At 43.2% G+C, this 23,179-nt stretch overlaps 1 protein-coding gene across 3 annotated transcripts in view; it reads left to right on the top strand.

The window, feature by feature from the left end:
• The first annotated feature begins 517 nt into the window (after nt 1–517).
• LOC138258940 (zinc finger X-linked protein ZXDA-like) overlaps nt 518–23,179 on the top strand; it is a 59,996-nt gene continuing 37,334 nt past the window's right edge. The window contains exons 1-6 of one of the 3 annotated variants that reach the window (XM_069206284.1): nt 518–1,619; nt 6,942–7,094; nt 7,222–7,300; nt 8,239–8,369; nt 8,662–8,832; nt 17,739–18,409. In XM_069206284.1, coding sequence (XP_069062385.1) covers nt 632–1,619; nt 6,942–7,094; nt 7,222–7,300; nt 8,239–8,369; nt 8,662–8,832; nt 17,739–18,409 — 2,193 coding nt within the window. In that variant the 5' untranslated portion in view covers nt 518–631. Of the gene's footprint in view, nt 1,620–6,941; nt 7,095–7,221; nt 7,301–8,238; nt 8,370–8,661; nt 8,833–17,738; nt 18,455–23,179 lie in introns of all 3 variants that reach the window. The other 2 variants (XR_011198606.1, XM_069206283.1) reach the window with 2 other exon arrangements.

Raw genomic sequence — 23,179 nt, 5'->3', positions numbered from 1 at the left:
TTCTTAATGCGTCAGCTTGAAAAAAAAATTGGGTCCTAACTACATCATTCCTCTCCCTGGAGTACTCTTGCCGGTGGTAAGAGCAACTTTAAGGCCCACTCACTAAGCATATGAGAGTAAAAGGCCTACAGTGTGCAAAGCACACGGGGGTAACCGAAAAAAACAAGGGAAAAGAGGGAACGAATGTATGTACTGCCCTAATAAAATGTCTGAATATCTACTAAACAGACACTAGGTCACTAATATTCTTACTTTCTGTAACTGACTAGTGAATGATATATTACAGTGTATCAGCAAAATTAGCACCTTCTGCAGCACTTGGATCAGTAAAATGTACAATCTGGCCAGGAAAGCCAGTATGTATAGCGCCTTGAAGCATGGGCAACGTTTCTGTACTTAAAAAAGTTGGACCACCAACTAAAGGACAGGGCAAGTAGGAAAACGATGCTCTGCCTGATGATGCGCAGACTACAGCTCGGTACCTGAGCGACGCGTGACGTAGACGCGTAACGTAACGCGTCACACGTTCACTTCCTGTTTCTGTAGCTGTCTGGCTGTTGATCCGAGTGTAAGAGCCGCCGGCGGCCCCAGCTGGGAGGTCGCGGGCGGGCAGGGCGCCGTGGGAAGCCCAATGCGGGTTCTTGAGGGGGCCCCGGGAGCCGCCACCCCCTCATCGGCCCTGCTGTTCGCTCCCCGCCCGCTGGAGGACGGCGCTGCCATGACCGAGGGCGAGGCAGCCCCCCAGCTGCAGTCCAAGCCGGGGCAGGAGTGCCCCGTGGGGACCCAGAACCCGGACTGGGAGATGCACTCGGTGCAGCTGGAGGCCGCCCCCGGCCGCACCGGCACCTTCTACGGCACGGTGACTATAGACGACCAGCGGCTGACGGTGCGGATCCAGGACGGGCTGCTGAGCCTGGAGGCCCGCGAGCCCCATGGAGGGGGCGCCGCTGGCGGGCTGGACCACCCGGGGCTCGAGCAGCTGGTGCTTGTCAGCTGCGAGGCCGACCCCAAGAAGGGCAGCCCCAGCCACGTGCGGAGGGGGGACCCCGCCCCAGGCAGCAAGGGCGACATGCACGGGCATCCGGTGCCCGCAGATGCCCCTCAGAGGGACCTTGATGCCACAGCCACCTTCGAGGAGAATGGCATCTCCCACGGCCAGCTGGCAAACCTGTTCGTCGATGAGAACGGAGAGGTGCGGGTGGGGGCCGACCACTTCGGCCGGAAGAGCATGGTGCTGGTCTTCCGCTGCCCGCAGCCCGAGTGCCGCAAGACCTTTGACAAGAAGCACAAGCTGAAGCTGCACCTGCTCACCCAGCACACCTCGGAGGAGCAGCGGCCCTTCCGGTGCAGCATGGAGGGCTGCATCTGGTCCTTCACCACCGCCTACAAGCTGAAGCGGCACCTGCAGTCCCACGGCAACATCCGGCCTTACACCTGCCCGCTGGAGTTCTGTGGCAAGACCTTCACCACCATTTACAACCTCAAGGCCCACGGGAAGACCCACGAGCTGGGGGACAGGTGCGAGATCTGCGGGGAGTGCTTTCCCAGCCTGGCCAAGCTGGCCGGGCACCGCAAGGTGCACTACGAGCCGCACAAGCCTTACGTCTGCGAGTTTCCCGGTAGGTTAGCAGAGCTACAAATGTTGCTGGAGCCCTTTTGGGGAGTTGATCTCTTTCGGGAACGAATGCATCTTTAACACCGGTTATGGCAACAACCCCCATCTCACTTTCCATCATTCCCTAGAGCAGTGGTTCCTAACATGTTGTCGGGGGACACATCGGGGTTCGTAAAGCCTCCTCAGGGAGTCCGCGACTGCTTTAGAAAATTAAATAATATTAACAGGTTAGGTTCTCAGCTTTCAGCAGTGAGTTAGTTGGGGGTCCCCGTATTCCAATAATAATTGAATGGGGGGTCCATGGGTTCCAGCAATGATAAAGTGGGGATCCACAGAAGTCAAAAAGTTGGGAACCACTGCTCCAGAGTCATGGCATTTTCAGCAATATTTTCTATTTCGCCCTAGTGTTTCTCCTCACATAGCGCTACTTAATAAGTTGATGATTAATGTATTTCTATTTCTCACCACCTATCGTTTTTGGAGGTAACGGTGAAAAAGCTTATTCAAGCTTTAGGCTTGGTTTCCTCCACGAGATGATATTCATAATGAGCTCCCACAGGCTGTCATGAAAATGCGTGTGATGTATAGAGAAAATGTATCTGGAAAACTTAAGTGTGTGAGAGCGCTATATTTCAGGAGATCTTTACAATGAGGCAGGTAACAGGTGATCTATACTGCACCAGCGATCATCTAGTCCGAAGCTTAAGGTTGACTGTGACCCAATCAGTTGGTGTACCTCACTGTGTTTGTGGTTGAACCCGCTGTTCTCTATAATGTTCTTCCATTGCCACACATCACTTCGTCATTGATGCGTACATTTTATAGCCATGCCCTGTATTATGCTTTTTGGTGTGCGTGTATATGATGGCTCAGGCTGCTGGTCTCCGTTGCCCGTGTGTGTGTACATGGTTCGATCGGCCCTCATAAAGCATAAAACGCCCCCAAAATGAACCACTCACGTTTTTAAAATATAACAGATCGTCACAGGCTAACATACCGTCATGCCATGTGCTTTGTGAATTAAGCACATCTGTCAGTGAAAGCATCTCTGTTAATGAAAAGGACATAAATCCAAGCTTACTTCGCATTTGATTACGCAAGTGAAGGAAGGACATGCAAACAGTGCTGCCCTATTTTGAGTCCTTTGTTTCCTCTATTTTGACCCGTTGTATTTTCATTCCATTTACACCCATTTGCTTGTTTTTCTTCCCTTTGTGTGCTATACACATTTTTTTAGTACATCTGTTTTCCCTTTCCATGTTGTTTCATTCACACAGATGCCAGGTATTGCCATACAGGGCATCACCGGAGAGAGCATCCCTAGGAGTAACATGTCCTTTATAAATGTGGTAAGTAGTAGTAATAATAGTAACGCATTTTCCAGGTGCTGCCAAAATACACTAGGGCGTTTCCATCACCTTCCGGGTATTGTTATCATATAGTTCTGTTTTGTGACCTTCACTGTCTAGTCAGCGGTTACAAGCATTTGTTTAGTGCAAGGGTTTCTTGGCCCTGCAAAGAGACAAAAAAAATTAAAAGATACCCAACCCCTGTATCTACACACTTATTTATGTATGGGCAGACAGGCATCCGGGTTGATGAACAGTTGGGAGTTTTGGGAATGCCTGGTGGAGGAGTGGAATGATGGGCCTACCATGCAAAACCATTTTGGATTGTATGTATAAGGCACAGTGCAAGAGATGCTATTTAGGAGGGATTGAAGACCCTTACCTACCGCGCTGCCCTCCCAGCCAAAATGGGAAGCGGACAACTAAATGTATTCATATGGAGTGAGTCATCTGTTGACCTCTTATAAGATCATGATTGACATGAATGGAATGCAAAGCATGCATACTACAGCCCTGCAACTATTTGATCAAACACACTAAGTGTAAAGCTAGAATACGTGTTGCTTAAATTGTATTTGAACCATGATATAAACATACGTCTTGACATAATTAGATACAATAAACCCTTAAAATACAGGTCCCTTTGATAGCTAAAATGGTTATGGTGGTTGCTGCTTTCGAGAAGAACACTCCAATTAAGAGACAAGTCTGCGCGGAAGGATGGATTGCTTGTTAAATGTCCATACCAAAACAGGACTGCACTGTTACCAACTGACTGACCAGGGCACGATAATGAAAATGCTGTGTGGTATTCTTGTAAGGAATTCCTATCAACCGCGGATAGATGGCAGTTCTCTTCTGTACATCTGATACGCCATATGTACCAAATATACTTCTCCAGAAGCCTGCATAAGATAGGTGGACCCGCTTGGAGGATGGTCTCTCCCTGTCATTAGGTACCACACCTTCTATCAAACCTTGTAGGTCTCTGCGAACATTAAAATTTGTCAATAACTTTGTTTCTGATTAGAATGAGGTGAAAAGTTAAACACTCGCGTGGTTTCTGAATTTCTAGAACATGTTCTGGTGTACAAGCATCTAGGACTATTTTCAGCAGTTTTCAATCTCTCCAACCTTTCCATAGTAATATTGTTCTAGGATGCCCTTGAGCCATCTCATTTCCGGATTGATTCCTAGAGCAAACAGAGAGCATATAGAGTGCCCTAGTTCATCAGCACAGTAAACATCATTAACATTTCTACCAACACTAGGTCCTTGATATTAAGCCTTCCTTCACACATTTCACCGAAATTCCCTTCGCTTAGTTGTGCCACCCTAGATTTAAAGCTTTCCCTACCATCTGTAAAGGCTTTAGCAAATCCGCCCCCAAAGATGTGCTTTGTTGGACCCTTTGATCTCTCAGATTATAACTCTTATCAGTTGCTTCCATTGTACTACTGTGCCTTACAAAATAAGCATAAACAAACAATATCTCCTGGGTGTTGGGGTATAGGAACACCGCAGCCCAGAGATTGCCTTCTCGCTGTGGGTCTTATGGTTAAACCTGACCTGAACACGTAGATTTACACTGACCTTCAGCTTTTAACTTGGAATGCAGTTTTGGCACAGCAACTGTAGCTGTTCATAGATGGTGCAACATATATAAAACTATATTTTCTCTTTCACCCGAAACCAGTGCAGAGATTTAAGGGCCTTTGAGATGTTGCACGGTTTGAGCTGAGACAGCCTGACTCCAGGTTTGCAGTTTCTACAGTTTGTTTTTTCTTTCGCATAGGTTCTCTGACATGTCGAAGGGAATACTGACTTTGATTTTTTTTCAGTCTCTGGGGATGTCATATTTTGACCTGTTCTGCTGTTTTTCGTGTAACAAAAAATGTGTTTTTAGTCGGACCAAGTGTTCATTGTGGCTGTTCACACATGTTAAATTTGATAGTTTTCGGAAAACGCGTGAGGATGGAAATACACACAGAACGTTGTTTTTGATGCTGACTCTCTAGTTTGGCTTTTCTTGCTGCTGTTTTGGAAACCTCCTGTGCATCAGTCTGCGGAGACTCATGCCCAAAGTTTGTTGCCAAACCAGACCCACATTGTATTTACTCGTCGGAGGCTGCGGTGTTGTCCAGTTGGCAAGCACTACGCCAGGGATACTCAAAGTACGGGCCTCATGCGGCCCCTCTGACCTTTACATGCGGCCCCTGGGGCAACAGGAGCACTGGGCAGCTGTTTGCTCGACTCCGCACTAACAAAAATATTAAATACACACGCAATCTTTAATTTCATACTTAATTGGTGCTAAAGAAAGGAAGAAGGGGACTCCTGCACTTAACTTTAGAAACGCCTTCATTTCTAAAGATATCTTGCAGCATATGTGTAAAACTAAGACTGTCTCCTCAAAACTAATTAAGTGTATTTAGTTAACATGAAGAACCTTTTCGCCTTAGTACAATTTATTTTATCAGTGCATTGAGATGTATTTCTTTTAAAGTGATAGTTTTCAAACATTAATTATTTCCCTTACCCTGAGAACACCACCAATAGTAAATTAAAGAGGCAAGTCACTTGGTATGTGCACTTTATGGGTGGCCTGGGTTCCTATCATACATAAACAACATTATAGTTTATTAAATCAAACATAGAAGCAGGTTATGTGCAGCGCACACCATGAATCAATCATGTATTTCGAGGTCATCTTAAATGTGATAATGCAGAAAAAGGAGGGAAAGTGACACTAAACAATTGCCTAGGATCACACAATTTGGAAAAGTGGGTAAGCTGGGATTAATTCCAGGTTTTCTGGTTTTCCATTGTTTATTTCAGCCACTAGATGTATATCCTTTGTTTCCCCTACACCTACCTTGTCACCAATCCCCCTAGTCACCCCACTTGACCGCCACCGCCCTGGCATCAGTTCAGCCCCCAGGTACGTCACAGACCAAACTTTTTGGCCCCTGGGAAAATGTTTGCGAGTACCCATGCACTACGCCATCCTTGTTTTGAGTATCCTAACGGAGAAGAGGGAGCCCCAGTTCTCAAAAATAAGGCATTTTGATCCTAGCATTGTAACTTTGGATGAATACCAAAAGCCCTCTCGCTGCTTGAAGAATGCAATACTTATCAATACGCCCCCCCACACCCCCAGCGGCTATCGTGATCGTTATGGTCTACATTAATGCTGCACAGATTTCCTGTTTGGTTTTTGCAATATGAGTCTTACATAAATACAAATTTCTATGATCAGACCCTCTTGCCGAGTTTGTATATCTCTTAATTATCCCTCTTTTAGCTACTCAGCACATTTTTGCGATTGTCAGCAGTTTTCCTGGGTAGAAGGTTGCTGCTAAGGGCTATTCCCTGCACAACCATGTGCGTTTATAGTGTTGTGTTGTAGCTGGAGGTGGAATGTGACATATAAGATTTCCACTTTTGCAGACCTCATCCTTTCCAGTGACGAGATTAAAGAGCTAACTTGAAAGCAGTTTTGCCTTTGTTTACGACTGAAAAGAAAGTGTGGCTCCCATTGTTTTCACCCTGTTTTGCTTACAGTTCTTTAACCCCATCCATCTTTGACTGTGGTCAGTGTTTTCATTAACTGATATTGACAAAAATGTATGGTTTATGTACTCTCAATTGATGTGAGAGGCAACCTCTAATACAGTTAATGTCTAGCGTCACACTGACTTGCTGCATATGTAGATATATATTTTTAACTATTACTAGGATTTTCTTTTGAAAATGTTCTGACCGCAAGATGTGAGGATGGAAAGCAAACCGTCTTGGGTTCTCCACCTGTAGTTCCATCGAAAACCTAAAGGCGATCTTATAATATTAGCATGCTGCGCTAGTTGTCTGCCTTTGAATGGCGTTTCTGATTTATTAAAATGGAAAGTGGAAACATGTTGGTCTTATTGCCTACTATGTCTCTTTAATTTGTATTTTACCTTTTCTTATTTTTATAGAGTGTGAGAAGACATTTACAACAGTAAGTGCATTATTTTCACACAAGCGTGCTCACTTCAGAGAGATCGAACAGTTCAGCTGCTCTTTTCCTGGTTGCAACAAACAATATGATAAAGCGTGCCGCCTGAAAATCCACATGCGAAGCCACACAGGTATTCCATACCTTTTGCTACTTCGAAAGTAACTAATGCAGTTAGTAGAGAAATATATTTATGGTTTCTTGAAACAACTGTTTACTCGTTGGTCAGGGATTTTAATGAAGTGTTATTTCTATTTTAGGGGAGAGGCCCTTTATCTGTGACTTTGAGGGGTGTGGCTGGTCCTTTACTAGCATGTCCAAGCTATTAAGACACAACAGGTATGTTTGTTTCAGATGTACGTGATCGTATATATTTCACGCAGGAAACAGTTTGCAAGGTTTTTATATTCTAGGTTGACACTTTTAAGCATTTGTTCTACAACTCTTTGTTTGCAAAGCTTCCTGCTACTTTGAAGGCTTCAATGCTCTTTTGATGCTCAGTCAGTGGTGCCTAGCTTAAAAAGATTTATATTTAATTCCTCCAAAACACAAATATAATTTGCTGTTCCCAGTAGAATACATTTTTTTCCAACTCTGTAATAGTTGTGTGTGCGTAAGTATGTATATCAGTTAAGTTTACATATAGAATGCATATTGTTATTTTTAAAATGTCTTAATTGTGTACGGGGACCTGTTAGGTTTGGTAAGTTTCCATTTCTATCTATTCTCCTTTCCTTTACCAACTGTCTGTCTTTCAGAGGCTAATGCCCAGTAACTGAACTTGTTGATTTATGTCTTTCTCATATTGGAAAGTAGGCTGTTTTTGCATAATTCTAAGATCCCCGGTATGGTGGATGCATCTTGTCCACAAAACAACTGTCTGGCTTTTCACATTTATTGAACCATATCAGAGTAACATGGATAATCCGAATTACAAAATAAATTGGATAATCTGTGTTGCATCCTTTTCTAATCTGGGGGGAAAAATACAACTCTGCTTTCAGATGCTTTGCTTTTTCCCCCCAATTATAATGTCCCCACCTCCCCAAACTCATTTATTTAGACTCATGGGGTCCTCGTGGTAAGTCTTGGCTGCAAATCCAGAGCACCTAAACAAATACCTTGTGCATTCTTCCTGAACCCCATTCACAATTGCACACATGTAGCAATAGCATTCACACTCCATGCTGTTAGATTTGGGACAAAAGTTTTTGTTTCTGATAAAATTACACTTTATTTAGTTGTTGTCTACATTCCACTCTTCTTTGGCTTTTTAGGAAGCATACAGATATCCGACGATTTACATGCCATATAGAAGGTTGTGGAAAGTCTTTTACTCGAGCTGAGCACTTGAAAGGTCACAGCATAATTCATCTTGGTACAAAGCCATTTGAGTGCCCAGTAGAAGGTATTTGAGCAATTTTCTATTTTCTTCTGTAATGTAGACAAAACAAAAACTAGTTAGAACATTGTCCTGCTTTTTAATTGTTTTCTGGTAAGATTTCATGGGTGATACTATGTCTTGAAAGGTCTCCTGCTCCTCTAAAGCGTTGTCCACCTTTGCATTTAATTATACTTGAAAATATATTTTTGCAGTTGTTCAAAGTGATTTGAAACCTTTGTTTAATGCAATATACTAACTGGTTCCTATGAAATGATTTATCTTCATGCTATTTTCTATTTATTTATTTATTTTTTAGGGTGTGGTGCAAAATTCTCAGCCCGCAGTAGTTTGTACATTCACTCCAAAAAGCACCTGCAGGATGTAACTACTTTGAAGGCACCCTGTCCGGTGTCAAGTTGCCATAAAGCATTCACCTCCAAGCACAGTATGAAAACTCATATGGTCAAAGAGCACAACTTTAGCCAAGGTACAGTAAGTTACTTGGAGAATGTTTAATGTGGAAAGGTTCAATTCAAATCAAATATAAAAACTTGGAGAAGTAATAGGTCCACTTGACATTTCTGAAGGCAATTTGAATGTCATAACTGTCTTAAAAGTATGAAAATAATATGACGATGTATTACTTGATTATTACATGATCTATCGTATGTTTTTCAGGTGAGTGATTGAAACATTTTTAGTTTGTCTAGGTTTTCATCTATGTCTGCTTCGCTCTTCTGTTACATATTTCTATGCTGAAAGAGGCCTACTGTAACTTTAACTGAATGTTTGGATTGTGGAGGGTCAAACATGATTACCCGTCATGGTAATGTTCTCAGAATTCCCTAAATTGTCTTACTAGAAAAGCTAGCTAACACAAATATATATACATCCTATCCAGTTGAAATGGATTATCTTGATTTCTGGCTACGTAAAACACCATCCTGGCATGTTGATTGCACGGAAATCACTTCTATCTGTTGACGTCAGGATCTGTATATTGACATTCCTCGCTGTATACTGCAAGTCCTCAAACTCCAAAGATATTGCAAAGGAGACGTGGAAGTGACTTGGCATGAAGGCAGCCAAAAAAAACACACTTCATCTTGCTCATGTATCTCTGTGATGCTATAGAACCAGGTGTTTTCCCTGCGGGAACTATCCCCCAAATGCTGAACTTTCTTTTGAAGGGGCAATTGCTCCAGTGATGAGTGGAATCTCACTTCTGCAGCTTGGAGACTCTGCAGAGTCCAGTGGGGAGTAGAAGAAAGCGAGCACCAAATTCAGACTTTCACTGTATATAAGTCACCAGGAGACTCTGTTTCGGAAGCAGCATACTGTCACCATGAATAAGGTAAAGCAGCGGACAGAGACAAAAATGTAGCATCAGTGTGGAGAAGAAAAAGTGGTGTCAGGTTTAGGACTTCTAGGTAAAGGGGGGGCCATATGGTAGCTCTGGTGACATGTATAATCCTAGCACAAGCAATGCTAATGTTACCGGATGGTGGAGGAAGGAGCCAGAGGAAAGGCAAGGAAAGTGGCCGCAAAGGGAGCCCATTGGATATTCCCCGTCTTTAAGTACAGTGTTCCCCAGTCCTCCTCCACTGCAATTAGATATCAAGCTAAAGTGAGGAAATAGTAGTACTCTGTAGTCATTCAGTAGCCAGAGAAAGCAAAGAGGAAGCTGACATGGATGCACCAGTAAATGTCAGTGTACACGTGCAGCATCACTTTCAGGTATAATAAAAGGCTGTCTCCCCCACCCCCCCCTTACCTACTTCAGTTTTTAGTTTTGAAGAGCCTTTGGCAGCTCCAGCAAAATCAAAAAATGGTTTACCAGTGTAGCCACAGGAGTATGCAGTGGAGCGCAGAGAAGGGACGGTCTAAATGTCTTCCTGCCCCATCTGCACATTCCTCACCGCATCACCAATTGAGACCCCTCACTGCCATAATGAGCTTGTATTCAAAGTCTTCCGGATTCTGCTGACTCTATAGCATTGGAGCAGCAAGTGGAGACAGGGTAGCAGCATCCTCCTAGCCCTCTGTGGCGGCCTTAGCAGGTCACCTCGGGGCTAACCTCGAGATCTCCACATGACAGTTGTTGTCACCACACTTAGAAATGGGGCAGCGACGGTCTGCTCCAGACCCTTGGAAGCCGACATCCTGTTGAGCTCAACTATATAATCACTGCAGCCAGAAAGCACCTTTTGGACGTCACTCTTAATTGGAGATCTCATTACTAGGCTACTCTACTAATCTTTCTACGGCAGCAGAAAAGATCTCTTCATACTTCAGGAGCCAAAAAAAGACTGTAAAAAGTTACTTGGAGAAAATCAGAATCCAAAATCAAAACTTTGCAGTGATGTATTCTTTGTGGTTTTTGCTTATGCACCCCCTTCTGCATTTCATGTTTCGTATATTCATTTAATTTGAGTGCACATTTCTCATTTACAAACGCATTTCACATTTAGTGTTTGCGCATTTATAATGCTTAGCATTTGCTTTGTTATAGTTTGATAGATTATTAATAATTCACATATACTATATGGTTTATGAAGTTTTATAAAGTTGTGATGGTCCAACAAGATTAATATTCTTATTCTTCCATTAGATTCGGTGTGAGGCCTTCACTTTTCAAAACCATTAGAAAAGTGTATGTTTGATGGCGTGTGGCTGAAGTTCCATATGTTCTGCACACTTCTGCCATCTAGTGTTGAGTCTGGAAGGTTGCAGTTTGTTTTTGTTTGAAAAGTCTTTCGAGTCAGGAGGTAGAATGACGACTCCTCTTGCTGGCAATGCACATGGTCCTCAACTCCAACTTTGAATTTTCTTCTGCTGCCTTGTCTGGTCATGTTCTCTTGGAGCCCCGGTTTGAGACTGTATTACGTCTCTTCATTTCGGGAAAATCTCTCCAAACCAAATCAAAATCGTTGTTATCGAACTCTTGCTTCTAATGCCGTCTTCCCCACACCTTTTGGGTGTCCATTTTCTCCATGATGAACAGATGACTTTCAGTTTCTGTCCGAAGCATCACTCCAAATTCCCTCGGACCAATCAACATCAGTTCTGTAACCTCTCCTCCTTGTTGCTAGAACAGAGAGAAGAAGACTGAGTCCTGCCAGTCGTTCCGGTCGAAGAAGACTCTGCATTTCTCAGCGATTGGCTCTTCCGTCTCACAGAGGCGGGAACCTAAGGTGACGCCTGACATCTTCGGTATTCAAGACACCCTGCCGGACAAGGAGCAGAAACTCCAGGAGGCTTCCGCTGCCGAAGAGGAGGTGGTCTCTATCCATGACTCCGACTCAGAGTCGGAGATTGAAATGACTCTACATTCAGGATATTCCTCCAGGTCAACAAACAGTGAGTAAACAACCCCCTGGTCCATCCAAAAAACTCATCAGTTCGGAAGCAAAGGTGGTTGAGTCACCACTGCTCTATGACTATGGTAGGCATCGAAAGACTTTTTCAGATACCCCACCCTCCCTCTGCACCAAAAACTAAGCTAAAGACACCCGCATCCATACTGAGCCGAATGCCATCGGCTTGGGCACCAAAACCTTCCACATCCCACTCAACGCCCACTGTTTGGCAACAAAGAGAATACCTGCCCTGGCTTCGACAACTTCAGCACTGAAAATTAACAGTGCTTCAGCCTCAAAAACTGGAAACCAAATCACTCTGAGCCGAAAACACAAACCGAGCCAGTTCTTCAAAACCTGGAGCAACTGTTCCAGGTGAAGGAATCGTAGCTTCAGATCCAGCCACATATGGGGAGCGTTCTGGTCAATACTGCTGTGTCCACTCCCTTTTGCGGAGGCCTTACAAACAACAACACCTCCAGTTAAACACAGGAGAGTGCACAAGGACTTGAAAGAGGTTCAGCCACCTCTGCTTACATTTCCACCATCTCCACAAACCCCTTCTCCACATCATTCCCACGGTGATTCTCACATCATTCCCACGGTGATTCTCACATCATTCCCACGGTGATTCTCACATCATTCCCACGGTGATTCTCACATCATTCCTTCCATGATACTCGGGACAGGGGGATGACAGAACACTTTAAGGTGACAAACCTTTGGTCACTGTATGACGTAGACACCTACACTGATACAGATGTAGAGTCTTATCCAGCTAGACCTTCACCATTTGATGACAGCACTTGTTTTGAAGAACTAGTGGGGAGGTCGGCTACATACCACCAGGTACCACTCCATAAGGATCCCACAGAGGATGATTTTCCATTTGAGACACTGACTGCCTCACATAAGTCCACACAATACCTCCCCATGCCCACCAGGATGTTTAGGCATGCATACAATATATTTCAGGACCCAGCTAGGGACAGCTGGAGAATAAAATACAAGGCTTCTCCCTCAGACCCTATCTATATCAAAGGTCAGATTTGAGCAGAGTCTCTAGTTTTGTCAAACTCCAGCAAGAGAGTAAATTCCCAAGCTGTTCGGGATCCACCGCCTCCTGATAGGGGGCGTAAGCTCATTGATGCCTCAGGCAAGAAGAATACGCAAGGACTCCAGGCAAGATGCAATCGTGCCCACTGCGGCTAAATGGAGCAGTTACTCCTATATCTCTCAGAAGAGCACAGGAAAAGAGGCAAGAAATTGTCAGCGAGGGACTTTTAATTTCCAATAGTTCCATACGCTGTGCTTTAGACTCGGATGATACAGCAGCCATAGGTAATAATACCAGTGTCCTTTTACGCCGGCATGCGTTGCTACGTATTTCCGGAATCAAACAGAAGGTATAACAAACAATATTAAATGTACTATTCGATAAAGCGCTTTTTTCAGGCCACAAGTAGATCAGGTGTTGGAAAAGACGAAAAAGGACAACGAGGTGGCAAAATCTGTGGGAGCGCTCCAACTCCCTGCTTCTCATGGTACTTTCCGTAGACCACAATACAAGCCAGCCTCTAAATAGTCTTCAGCTGAAACATCTTCATCGTACAGTAAAGGTGAGACACAACAAATCTTCACACATGCTTTTACAGGGGCTCATATAGTAGAATAGTTACAAAGGTAAAACTCCCTCCACTTGATCCTCTAACACCGTCTCTAAACAGTGACTCATTCCGGCTTTCCTCCTACTACCAAACACCTGCAAGGGGGGTGCCTTCAGTTCTTTCTCTAAAATTGGCAACAAATTACAACAGACCAGTGGTTGCTTGATATTATCCAACATGGTTACTGCCTGGAGTCCAGTTCCACAACTCCAATCATCCCACCTTGTCACAAACTTTCACAGGATCACATCACTCTACTGATACAGGAAGTACAGTCTTTGCAATAGAACTAGTTCCTGTTCAACATCAAGGAACTGTTGTGTACTCCTTTTTTATTTTCTCATACCAAAGAAAGATGGCTCTCTAAAACCCATCCTAAATCTCAGATCTTGAAATTAGTACATCAGAACATTTTATATGGTCACATTCCAAGATTTGCTTCCCTTGATACAGCAGGGTGACTTTTTATCAGCACTAGATCTGAAAGACGCCTATTTTCACACTCTCCCACACCAAGCACACTCTAAGTATCTCAGATTTTGTCATACAAGGACAACAGTACCAGTTCAAGGTACTCCCATCTGAGTCACCATGGCACCAAGAGTGTTTATAAAATGCCTAGTGGTGGTAGCAGCTCACCCGTGCAGACAGAAAATTCAAGTACCCTTACCTAGATGACTGGCCCATCGAAGCCAGCTCACTTAAAACAATGTCTCACCCGCATTCAAGCCACAATCGACTTGCTTCACCAATTAAGATTCACAATCAATTTTCAAAAGTCACATCTCACCCCACTTCATGTACAACCTTACCTAGGGGTCATAATCTTTATCGGTACATAGCAATGCATAGCTTATACAAATACAGCTTCTTCACTTTCACCCCTATCAACAAGACACATTCAAATCAATCATGAAACTTCTGTGACTGATGGCTTCTTGTATTGAAACTGTGCCACATTCACTTCTTCACATGCGCTTGTTGCAGGAATGTTTATCACGTCAATGGTTTCAGACACCGGGCCATTCACACAATATAGTGTTGGTAAACGACCGCGCCCTTCGCGCTCTGAACTTGTGGAACAAGAAGAACCTCTTGAAAGGGCAGCCATTTCTGGATCGTTTTCCACATGCCACTCTGACGACACACGCTTCCCAGACGGGACAGAGGACTCGTCTCCAAGACCTCACAATACGGGGTCTTTGGGATCATACTCTTGACTTTTGCACATCAACTATCTAAAGCTGCTAGCTGTTCATCTAGTACTCAGCCTTTGATGCATCTCATCAACAAAGTAGTCCTCACTCGCACAGACAACATGACAGCCATGTTTTACCTGCAAAACAGGGGTTAGAGGGGAGACATTCACTACAGTTGTCTCGCCCTGCACAGACAGTTTGGCATTGGGCTATTAACCCCAACATTTACCTGTTAGCAGAACACCTCCAGGGATCACAGAAAAAGTTTGCCGACCTTCTCAACATGATGTGGCAACAAGTCCACGAGTGTGAACTCCACCACAAAGTCCTCCAACCATACTTTCAAAGTGGGGATTTCCAGACATAGATCTGTTCGCAACGAAGGAAAACGCAAAATGCTTTACCACCTCTCCCTCTACTTCTGTATGTGGTTCAGAGGCTCAGTCAAACTTCTCTCACACTAATCCTACTTGCACCCACATGGGCAAGACCACCATGGTTCACCACTCTACTGGACCCATCAGTAGCGCCACACAAGAAACTTCGTCTCGATCCGGACCTTCTCACTCAGAACCAAGGTCAGATCAGGCACCCAAATCCCAAGGAGTAGTGGAAACGCTTTGTTCACTATTGCATTTCTAAAAACTGGGATCCTTTCAAAGTTTTGGTACAAAATATCATTTTGTATCTTCTCTATTTGCAAAAGGCAAACCTGGAATATACCTATGTAGGATTACATTTAGCAACCGTAGCTGCTTATCATCGGATCGACAGATTCAAATCCCTGTCATAAAGGCTTTTATGAAAGAACTAAACGGAGTGATACTGCCACGATTACCTCCAGTGCCTTCTTGGAACCGTAATCTAGTTTTCACTAATAGTAGCCTTTTTAGTTGCAATCACTTCCCTGAGGCATGTAAGTGAGCCCCAGACATTAATATTACAAGAACCATTATTCCCAATACATAAAGAGAAAGTGGTTCTTCGCACTAGCCCAAAATTTGTACCAAAAGTAGCATCTCAGTTTCATCTCAAACAAACTATTAAGTTGCTCTTTTTATTTTCTCACAACTGGATTCAGTTGCTGAAAGCCCTACATTTTAAAAAAAAAGAGCACTTATGTTCTATATTGATAGAACTAAAACTTTCGGACAGAAAAAACAACTTTTTGTTGCATTTTCTTAGCCACATAAAAGTAACCCTATTACTAAATCCAGCATAGTAAAATGTATTGTTGAGTGTATACAAACTCTTTATGCAAAAGCTCAAAGACCACTAGCTATAATACCTAGATCACATTCAAAACATAGGAAAGGTGCATCTATGGCATGTCTAGGCAACGTACCTATAGCAGACATTTGTAAGGCACCTACATTGTCAACACCACACACTTTCACTAGACACTACTGTGTAGATGTTTTAGCATGCCAACAAGCTGGCTTAAGTCAGGCAGTGCTATATACTCCTTTTTTTTTTTTTTTTTTTTTTTTTTTTTTTTTAAAGCACTGTGACACCCACAGGTTAGCCACCACTTCTTGGGAGACTCTGGTTTACAGTCTATGCAGACCATGTGTATCTACAGCAACACATGCCATTAAACTGAAATGTTGTGGCATGTAGTGCAGTAGATTCACATACCCCTACCTGCCTCCCTGGACACCTCTGGCCGTTAGTCTTTTTGATATACAGTCTCACACAGTTATTTTTACTCGCTCATCTTTACACTACACTTCATACATCACCGCCTGTGGGAAAACAATCTCAAGAAGGAGTCAAAGACCATGCACATTGCCAGCAAGAGCAGGAGGAGTCATTCTACCTCGTGACTCAAAAGACTTTTCGAGCAAAAACAACTTGGAACCTTCCGCAACACTAGATGGTGATATTATGCAGAGCACATGAATCTACAGCACTAAATGCCAAAACATTTTCCTTAAGCTGGATACAGTTAAGTACAAGGCAGAGAGGGAACTAAAGTCGAGCAAGTGGAAGCTGTAAACAGTTTAAGGCTACAAGCATCTGCATCAGAGCTAGACTAGCTTTATTGGCTTGCTGGTATACCAAAGCTACTGAGCACAGAGCAAGATAACGACCTTCTTCATACAGAACAACACTTCTGTTCTGCTAAAAGATGCAGGTGAGAAGCCACCTCAGAAACTTAATTAAAATCCTGAAGCATATTTCGAGTGCTTATTCTTGAGTGTCTATTTGCGGTTAAAAGAGGTTCTGAATTCACTAATAATGAATAATCTTCTATTCACCCAGGCCTGATTGTTGCCCAAAATGCCCCATCCTCGTGTAATGTTTGGTTATAATAGCAAAAAAACCTATTCGCGTACTGAAGAGGTGTTCAGTTGGTTTCGCTTCCTCTAAGCCATGGGTTTTTGGTAAAATAGGTACACGAATGGATAGTTGGCTGGTGGCTAGACCTCTCTGCGTAATCTCTTTGCACGCCTGATGTCTAGACTACAATCCTGTCCCACTACCAAAGTTTGCTTCCATGAAACGAAGAGACTGGCTTGTTTGTTAAAGAGAGATTATATAACTGTAGCCATTTTTCTCCATCATGGGTATTCGCTCTGATTTCATACGCTCATAATTTGTGTTGCGATCTCTGCAGAGCATTTCTCTAACTGACCCTCAACAACCAATGGTCCAAATTGCTATGTATGGTATTAAGGGATGGTGCAGCACCAAGAATTCTGAAAGTGGCAGGTACTTTAGTTCTATTGTCGTTGTAATTGTTGTTGTGTTTTTTTTTTTTGTTGTTTTTTTTATTGTTTTTTTTTTATGGAGCGATATTTACTTTAGATGATTCTCAATGCTGACAATAGTTATTGAAAAAAAAATCTCAGGCTTATATATATATATATATGTGTGACATTTTCTACTGTTAAGAATTGGTTTAGACTGTCACATAAGAGAATAAAATAGTTTACGATTTATGGTCCTTCTTAGTGCTTGGCTGCAGCGATGCAATGGGTTGCACTTTTTGTAAATGTTTTCAAGGATATCAAATGTAAATTGTCCAGTAAGTGTATAGAGTGCACCGTCTCCAAGTTAAATGATGGATTATTGAAACAATTTGTATTTTTATAATTCTTTACATTTTTCTTAATAAAACCTCTTTCCAAGTGTTTTAACATAAAGCCTTTACTATGTTTTTAGATCTTCTGACCCAACTTGAAGGAGCAAGCTCTTTAACTCCCAGCAGTGAACTCTCTGGTTCTGGGCAAAATGACCTCAACAATCTAGACCTTTCATCTCTGTTTTCAAGCACATCTTCCAGCAGTCCTGGCGTCGCCACAGACATGGCTCTTGTCAACTCAGGAATCCTAACCATTGATGCTGCCTCTGTGGGTTCTACTCTTGGAGGAAACCTTTCTGTTGTCAGCAGTTCCTTAGGGCAGCCAGTTGATCCCTTGATGATAGTTGGTAATAATGACATGCCACACGGCCTGGACAATTCCTTGTTACTTGGAGCTGCAATATCTGGTCTTCAACAAAGCACTTTAAATCTGGATGATGTGCAAACTGTGAATGCAGAAGCTTTAGGCTCCATGGCAGCTCTGTCGATGCAGAGTTCCAGCCAGGATCTTCATGGCTTGACGATAGACACCACCACATTGACACCAACGACCAACTTGGGTGGAAGTAATGCTGCACCAGAACTATTGATGACTGTTAAAGTTGAACCAAACCTGTTAGATGGATTGGATGTTGCTGCCCAACAAGAAGGAAATAAAGTAGTGACACAGTTTGTTTTCCCCAACCCTACTGGAACCTACAGTGCTCAGAAAGAAGTAGATCTTAGCACAGTGATTGGAAGTTCTTTTTTGGTACGGAATAAGTATATTCCATTATCTCCCAATGACTGAAGCAAAGTGAGTTATGCTTAGCTTGCTTTAAATTGCATTTTTTTCATGAGGCTTTACACACAATATGTCTCTTATTCATTGCAAGAGGTGGGTGGGGGGGGGGGCACGAAAGCAGCAGATCAAGTAATGTTGGTCAAATATATGGAATGCCAGGCTGAAATAACCTAAAGTTTTGAAGTTTATGAGAAAGTAACTATTCTTTGCAATAAATAATTTATTAAGAATTTTAGACTGCTAGTTAACTTTGGACCAGAAGAACCGAGCAATGATGAATGGTCTGCATATTGTTAAAGACAATTATTTGGGCACTTTGTGCATTTTTTTATCTGTACAGAAGCATTGAGATGCACATGCACATTTGCAGCCAGGTTCTAAAAGTTGTGAAACTATTTCACATTTTAAGGTTTTTCATTGTAAACCGTGTTCCATTTTATAGGGTCAAAAGACAATGGTTTTTACTCTACTGTCCTAGCTTTTTCCAGTATACAACATGTGGGTATTTATGCCAGCTAGGGACAGGACTAAAAACTACTTCCATGGTTGACTTGAATGTGGATGCTCTGTATGCATCGGTGCATCATAGGTGAAAATAATTATAAACCAAGGGAACTCACAATGGTAACTGGATGGTAAATTGAAACACAAGAGGAGAGTGTCGGGAGTGACTCAACCCCACACAGACTCCCGTTTGAACTAGAAAACTGTAAACACACAAAAGGTGTGGGGTGTTGCTAGAGGGAACTGGACTATTAGGCCCTGTTCAGGAAGCGCTAGTTGAGCACGTATTCTCCAAGTTAGGTATAAGTGTGAAAAGTGGCTGTAACTCTGCAGTTCTTTTAACAACAAAGTTGAGTCCGCCCAGGTAGTATCATCTTACGTGGGTGGGGCTAGGTGGTCAGATGATGGAGCATGACACTATAATGTGTGTGAGACCACCTAGTCCGTAAAGGGAACTCCCTCTAAGGTACAGCCACTCTTCACACTTATTCCCTGCTTGGAGAATACGTGCCCAACTAGCGCTTCCTGAAGAGGGCCTAATAGTCTAGTTCCCTATAGCAACACCCCACACCTTTTGTGTGATTACAACTGGATGGTAAAACCTTTGACATGGCCTCTGTATCAGTCTGAATCTCTTATGGGTGCCCCCTTGAATCACTCAGCCCCCCCAATGCACTTTGACTCCTGCAGTGTGCATTTGATTTTGAGTAGTGCCACCTAGCCAAAGAGCGGAGTGCCTCAGCACAAGTCAAAGTGCAATAAAGAGGCTCCTCAGTAGCAAAAAGTGTCATGAGAACAAGTGAAAGCACTGAGGTGGCCTCAAGCTACTTATCCTGGAAACCAAACCGCACTAGTCATTGTCACCCTAACACCAGAGGTGTGCCATACCAATTAATACATGAAAGCTACTGTCTGCTTTGCCATCCCATGTCCAGGATTAGCAAGAGTTGGCATTGTGCCCTTCAGTGCAGCAGATATTGGGCACCAAGCCCCCAGGGAGTCTCAAACCCTTTGTACATGAATCTCCAGCCCAGGCTTTGATAATGTTGTTTTCCACGAAAGGCAAGGCTTTGGCCTCCTGCAGGAGCAAAGTGTCTGAAGACATTCGAAGATTTACTGCTCCAGTTAACTATTCCTTCATCCGGTGTGATCAAGTCAGGCTATTTTCTCCTGCACAAATGTGATCACAATTTCTCTGAAGGTCAGATTATGACTGGCAAGAGTATAGGTTCATGCTTAACCTGTATGAGGATACTGCACAACAGAATCCTCTAAAGCCCAGCGTTCTCCTAGGCACAGCCACCAGTACCGTTAACTCTAATCTGGGCATGCACCCGCAGTTGTTTCAAATACTCTGAAGTCATCAACCTCGCATTTGCCAGGAAGACCTTGTTTGATCCCTCTGTAAATTATGTCCTCCACTTGTATGCAATGGTTACCCCATGTCACTTATTGCCATTGCAAATAGTGCTGGCCAGACATCCTCCTTTGCTGGCAAGGTTGCTCCAAATTGGGTCTTATTGAGCCTTCTAGTTCTGAGAAGCAGAATGCAAAGAACAGATGCTTCATGAGTGAGAACAGGCCTGCTAACAATATTTTCCAAACAGTCTGCTCCCTGGACTAGCAACTCTATTCTATACCTTTTTGGAGTAAAGTCTTTAAGGAGGCCCACTTCACTCTGTTGGCAGGCGGAAAAGGAACCTTTTCCTCCCCTACCACCACAGTATCCGGATCACCAAAGATGCAAGAGTTCTCACAGTGGCGAAGAAAGGCTGTGATTTGTCCATTACCATCCAGGCAGACTCAACACCGATCTTTACTACCAAGACCATCTGCAGGAGGTAGAGGTGTTTCGGAGCAGTTGTGCCGGTCCCTCCCCCAGGTTGCGGGCAAGGATACCACTCCCATTACTTGTTTTGTAAGGTCATAGTTGACAAATGGATAATTACTTGATACACTGCATTCATTCTAGCCTCCATCCGGTGTCAAGACTAAGGGTGGCATCTGTAACATGCGTGAGGCGTGTGCCTGATGAAGTTATATGCCCAACGGCTTGGTGTGGGATAGCATACACACACAGCGATTCATCGTTTGTCTAGGACATTGATACTCAAAGTACGGCCCGAGGGCCGCGTGCGGCCATCCTGACCTTTACATGTTGACCCCTGGTCAGCAGTAGCATTCTACTGTTATTTTCTCAACTCCGCACAAATATTAAAAGGATGTTAAATAAACAGGTCAACTTTTATTTAAAGACAAATTCTGCAGTTCACCCACTAGATGTATATGCTTCACTTCCCCTACATCCACCTTATGGCCACCACTGGCATCAATGCGGCCCTCGGTCACATCACAGACCAAAAGTTTTGGCCCAAGGGAACATTTTTCTGAGTACCCATGGTCTAGGAAGTTCTGTGAAACCTCTATTTTAGGCTTAACCTTTTCTTTTCAGTTTACGGTTTGCTATGCAGCCTACCTGGAGGTTTAGAATGGGATAGAGGCGGATTGTAACTTTGATGTCTCTGCTACTTAGACCATAGGCTCCTTTCCATTATCCGTGCCCGTCCACTCACCACTGTGCCATTGCTTAAAGACTCCTACTGAAAGGGAACAGATGCGGGTGCATATGCTTGCAGGGTGATGGTGTGCAGTTCATGGCGGTTATAGTACCCGAAAACAAAGCTGCGTAAAAACAGTTGCAAAAGGAGTTTTGATGCCAACATTAGGTGACAAAAGTAACCTCCGATTGATAAGTGGAAGAAAGTAAGAATCAAGTGTTAAACGAGTCTCCCAAGATAACGTCCTTTTGTAATACGGGCAAATGCTGTAGGCTCAGTGCCTTAGATCCTCTTCAGTGGGGGTATTTTGCATGCAAGTTCATTAACTGGAAACCGTTCTACCAAATTTTCTTGTTTCTGCTTTTTTCCAAATCCTCAGTTGCAAAGGGCTGAAAAAAAGGGGGCAATCATTTTACTTTTCAGTAGTGTCAAGTCTGAATGGATTGGTTTAATTAAATTTTTACAATTTTTCATCGAGTCATTATTAATCTCAAAAGTTATTTTCCAATTTGTATGCAGCCAGGAACCTCCCTAATGACTGTACTGATTTGAGGCTTGTTAAAATCTCTCAGACAAGTTTTATGATCCAAAGGGTGTTTTTTCTAGCCCCAATATCCACTGACATTTTCATTAGTACCGTGTGTTGCCTGGGCTGCTGTTGTCAGTGCAGCTGGTGGAAATGAGAGAAATAAGAATGGCTTGGTGCTGTTGGTGTGGTGTAAGTTTCTTGAAAAGGCCGGCTAGCCTGCACTGTAAATGCAAGAGTACTGGTTAACTAACTAAAGTTAATTTAGCAGCGCACTGCAGAGGTTGGGTATGAATTATGCATTGTCCCACTGTGCAGATGAAGGGTCATGATACACAAAAAAAAAATTCTCTTGTTCCCCTGACCTATCACAATGAAAAAATACAAGCCAAACACTTCCTTTAAAACGAGGAGCCTCTGTGAGCCAGAATATTTGGAAGAGCGTGCGGCAGCACATGGTAGTCCAGTTGTCAGTTACACATTTTTAGTGAATAGTATCTGGTGACCTTGTGAATGTCATGAACAGTCCAAAAGAGGTTGCGTTGCCTCACTTCTTCCTGGTCAAAATTGTTTGTGCAGATGGTTACTTTGAGCAATGATTCAATGCCATGTTTACTTCAATCCTGTGTGAGCAATACCTCCTTGAGTAAGTCCAGATTTTTTTTTGAGGCAAAAAGGTATGTACTGTTGTACAGATGTTGGGATTTACATAATTATGGAAACTCCTGACCAATAGTTGATGTACTTCATCTGTCGGTTTGTAAGTGTTTGCACTTTAAATAGTCTTCCATTTCATCCTTCCGCTATACAAGTCGGTAAATCAGTTTTGGTGAGGCGTCACTCCCCAGAATTTACCCTTTGCTCAGTAGTTTTATTGACCAAAGTTTTGACTTCTGGCAGTTAACCCTAATAGTAAGACAGCTCATTCATGTCCAAGAATTCTCTTGTCATTTTCTGACATGATGCCTTTGCAAGTTTTCTCTGGCACATGAAAACTTAAGCCTGCAGTAATCTCTATCTCATAGTAACTGTTGCCCCTCACAAACTCTCTGGAGTCACACTTCCTCAGGTTTCTCCTTTTTTCTTTGACCAAATACGATATTATGATCTTGATTGTATCTTGAATCCATGCATTTGCAGTTTTAGTTT

The sequence above is a fragment of the Pleurodeles waltl genome, chromosome 9 (genome assembly GCF_031143425.1).
Source record: "Pleurodeles waltl isolate 20211129_DDA chromosome 9, aPleWal1.hap1.20221129, whole genome shotgun sequence".
Classification (NCBI taxonomy): domain Eukaryota; kingdom Metazoa; phylum Chordata; class Amphibia; order Caudata; family Salamandridae; genus Pleurodeles; species Pleurodeles waltl.
This window is presented reverse-complemented; position numbering and strand designations above follow the sequence as displayed.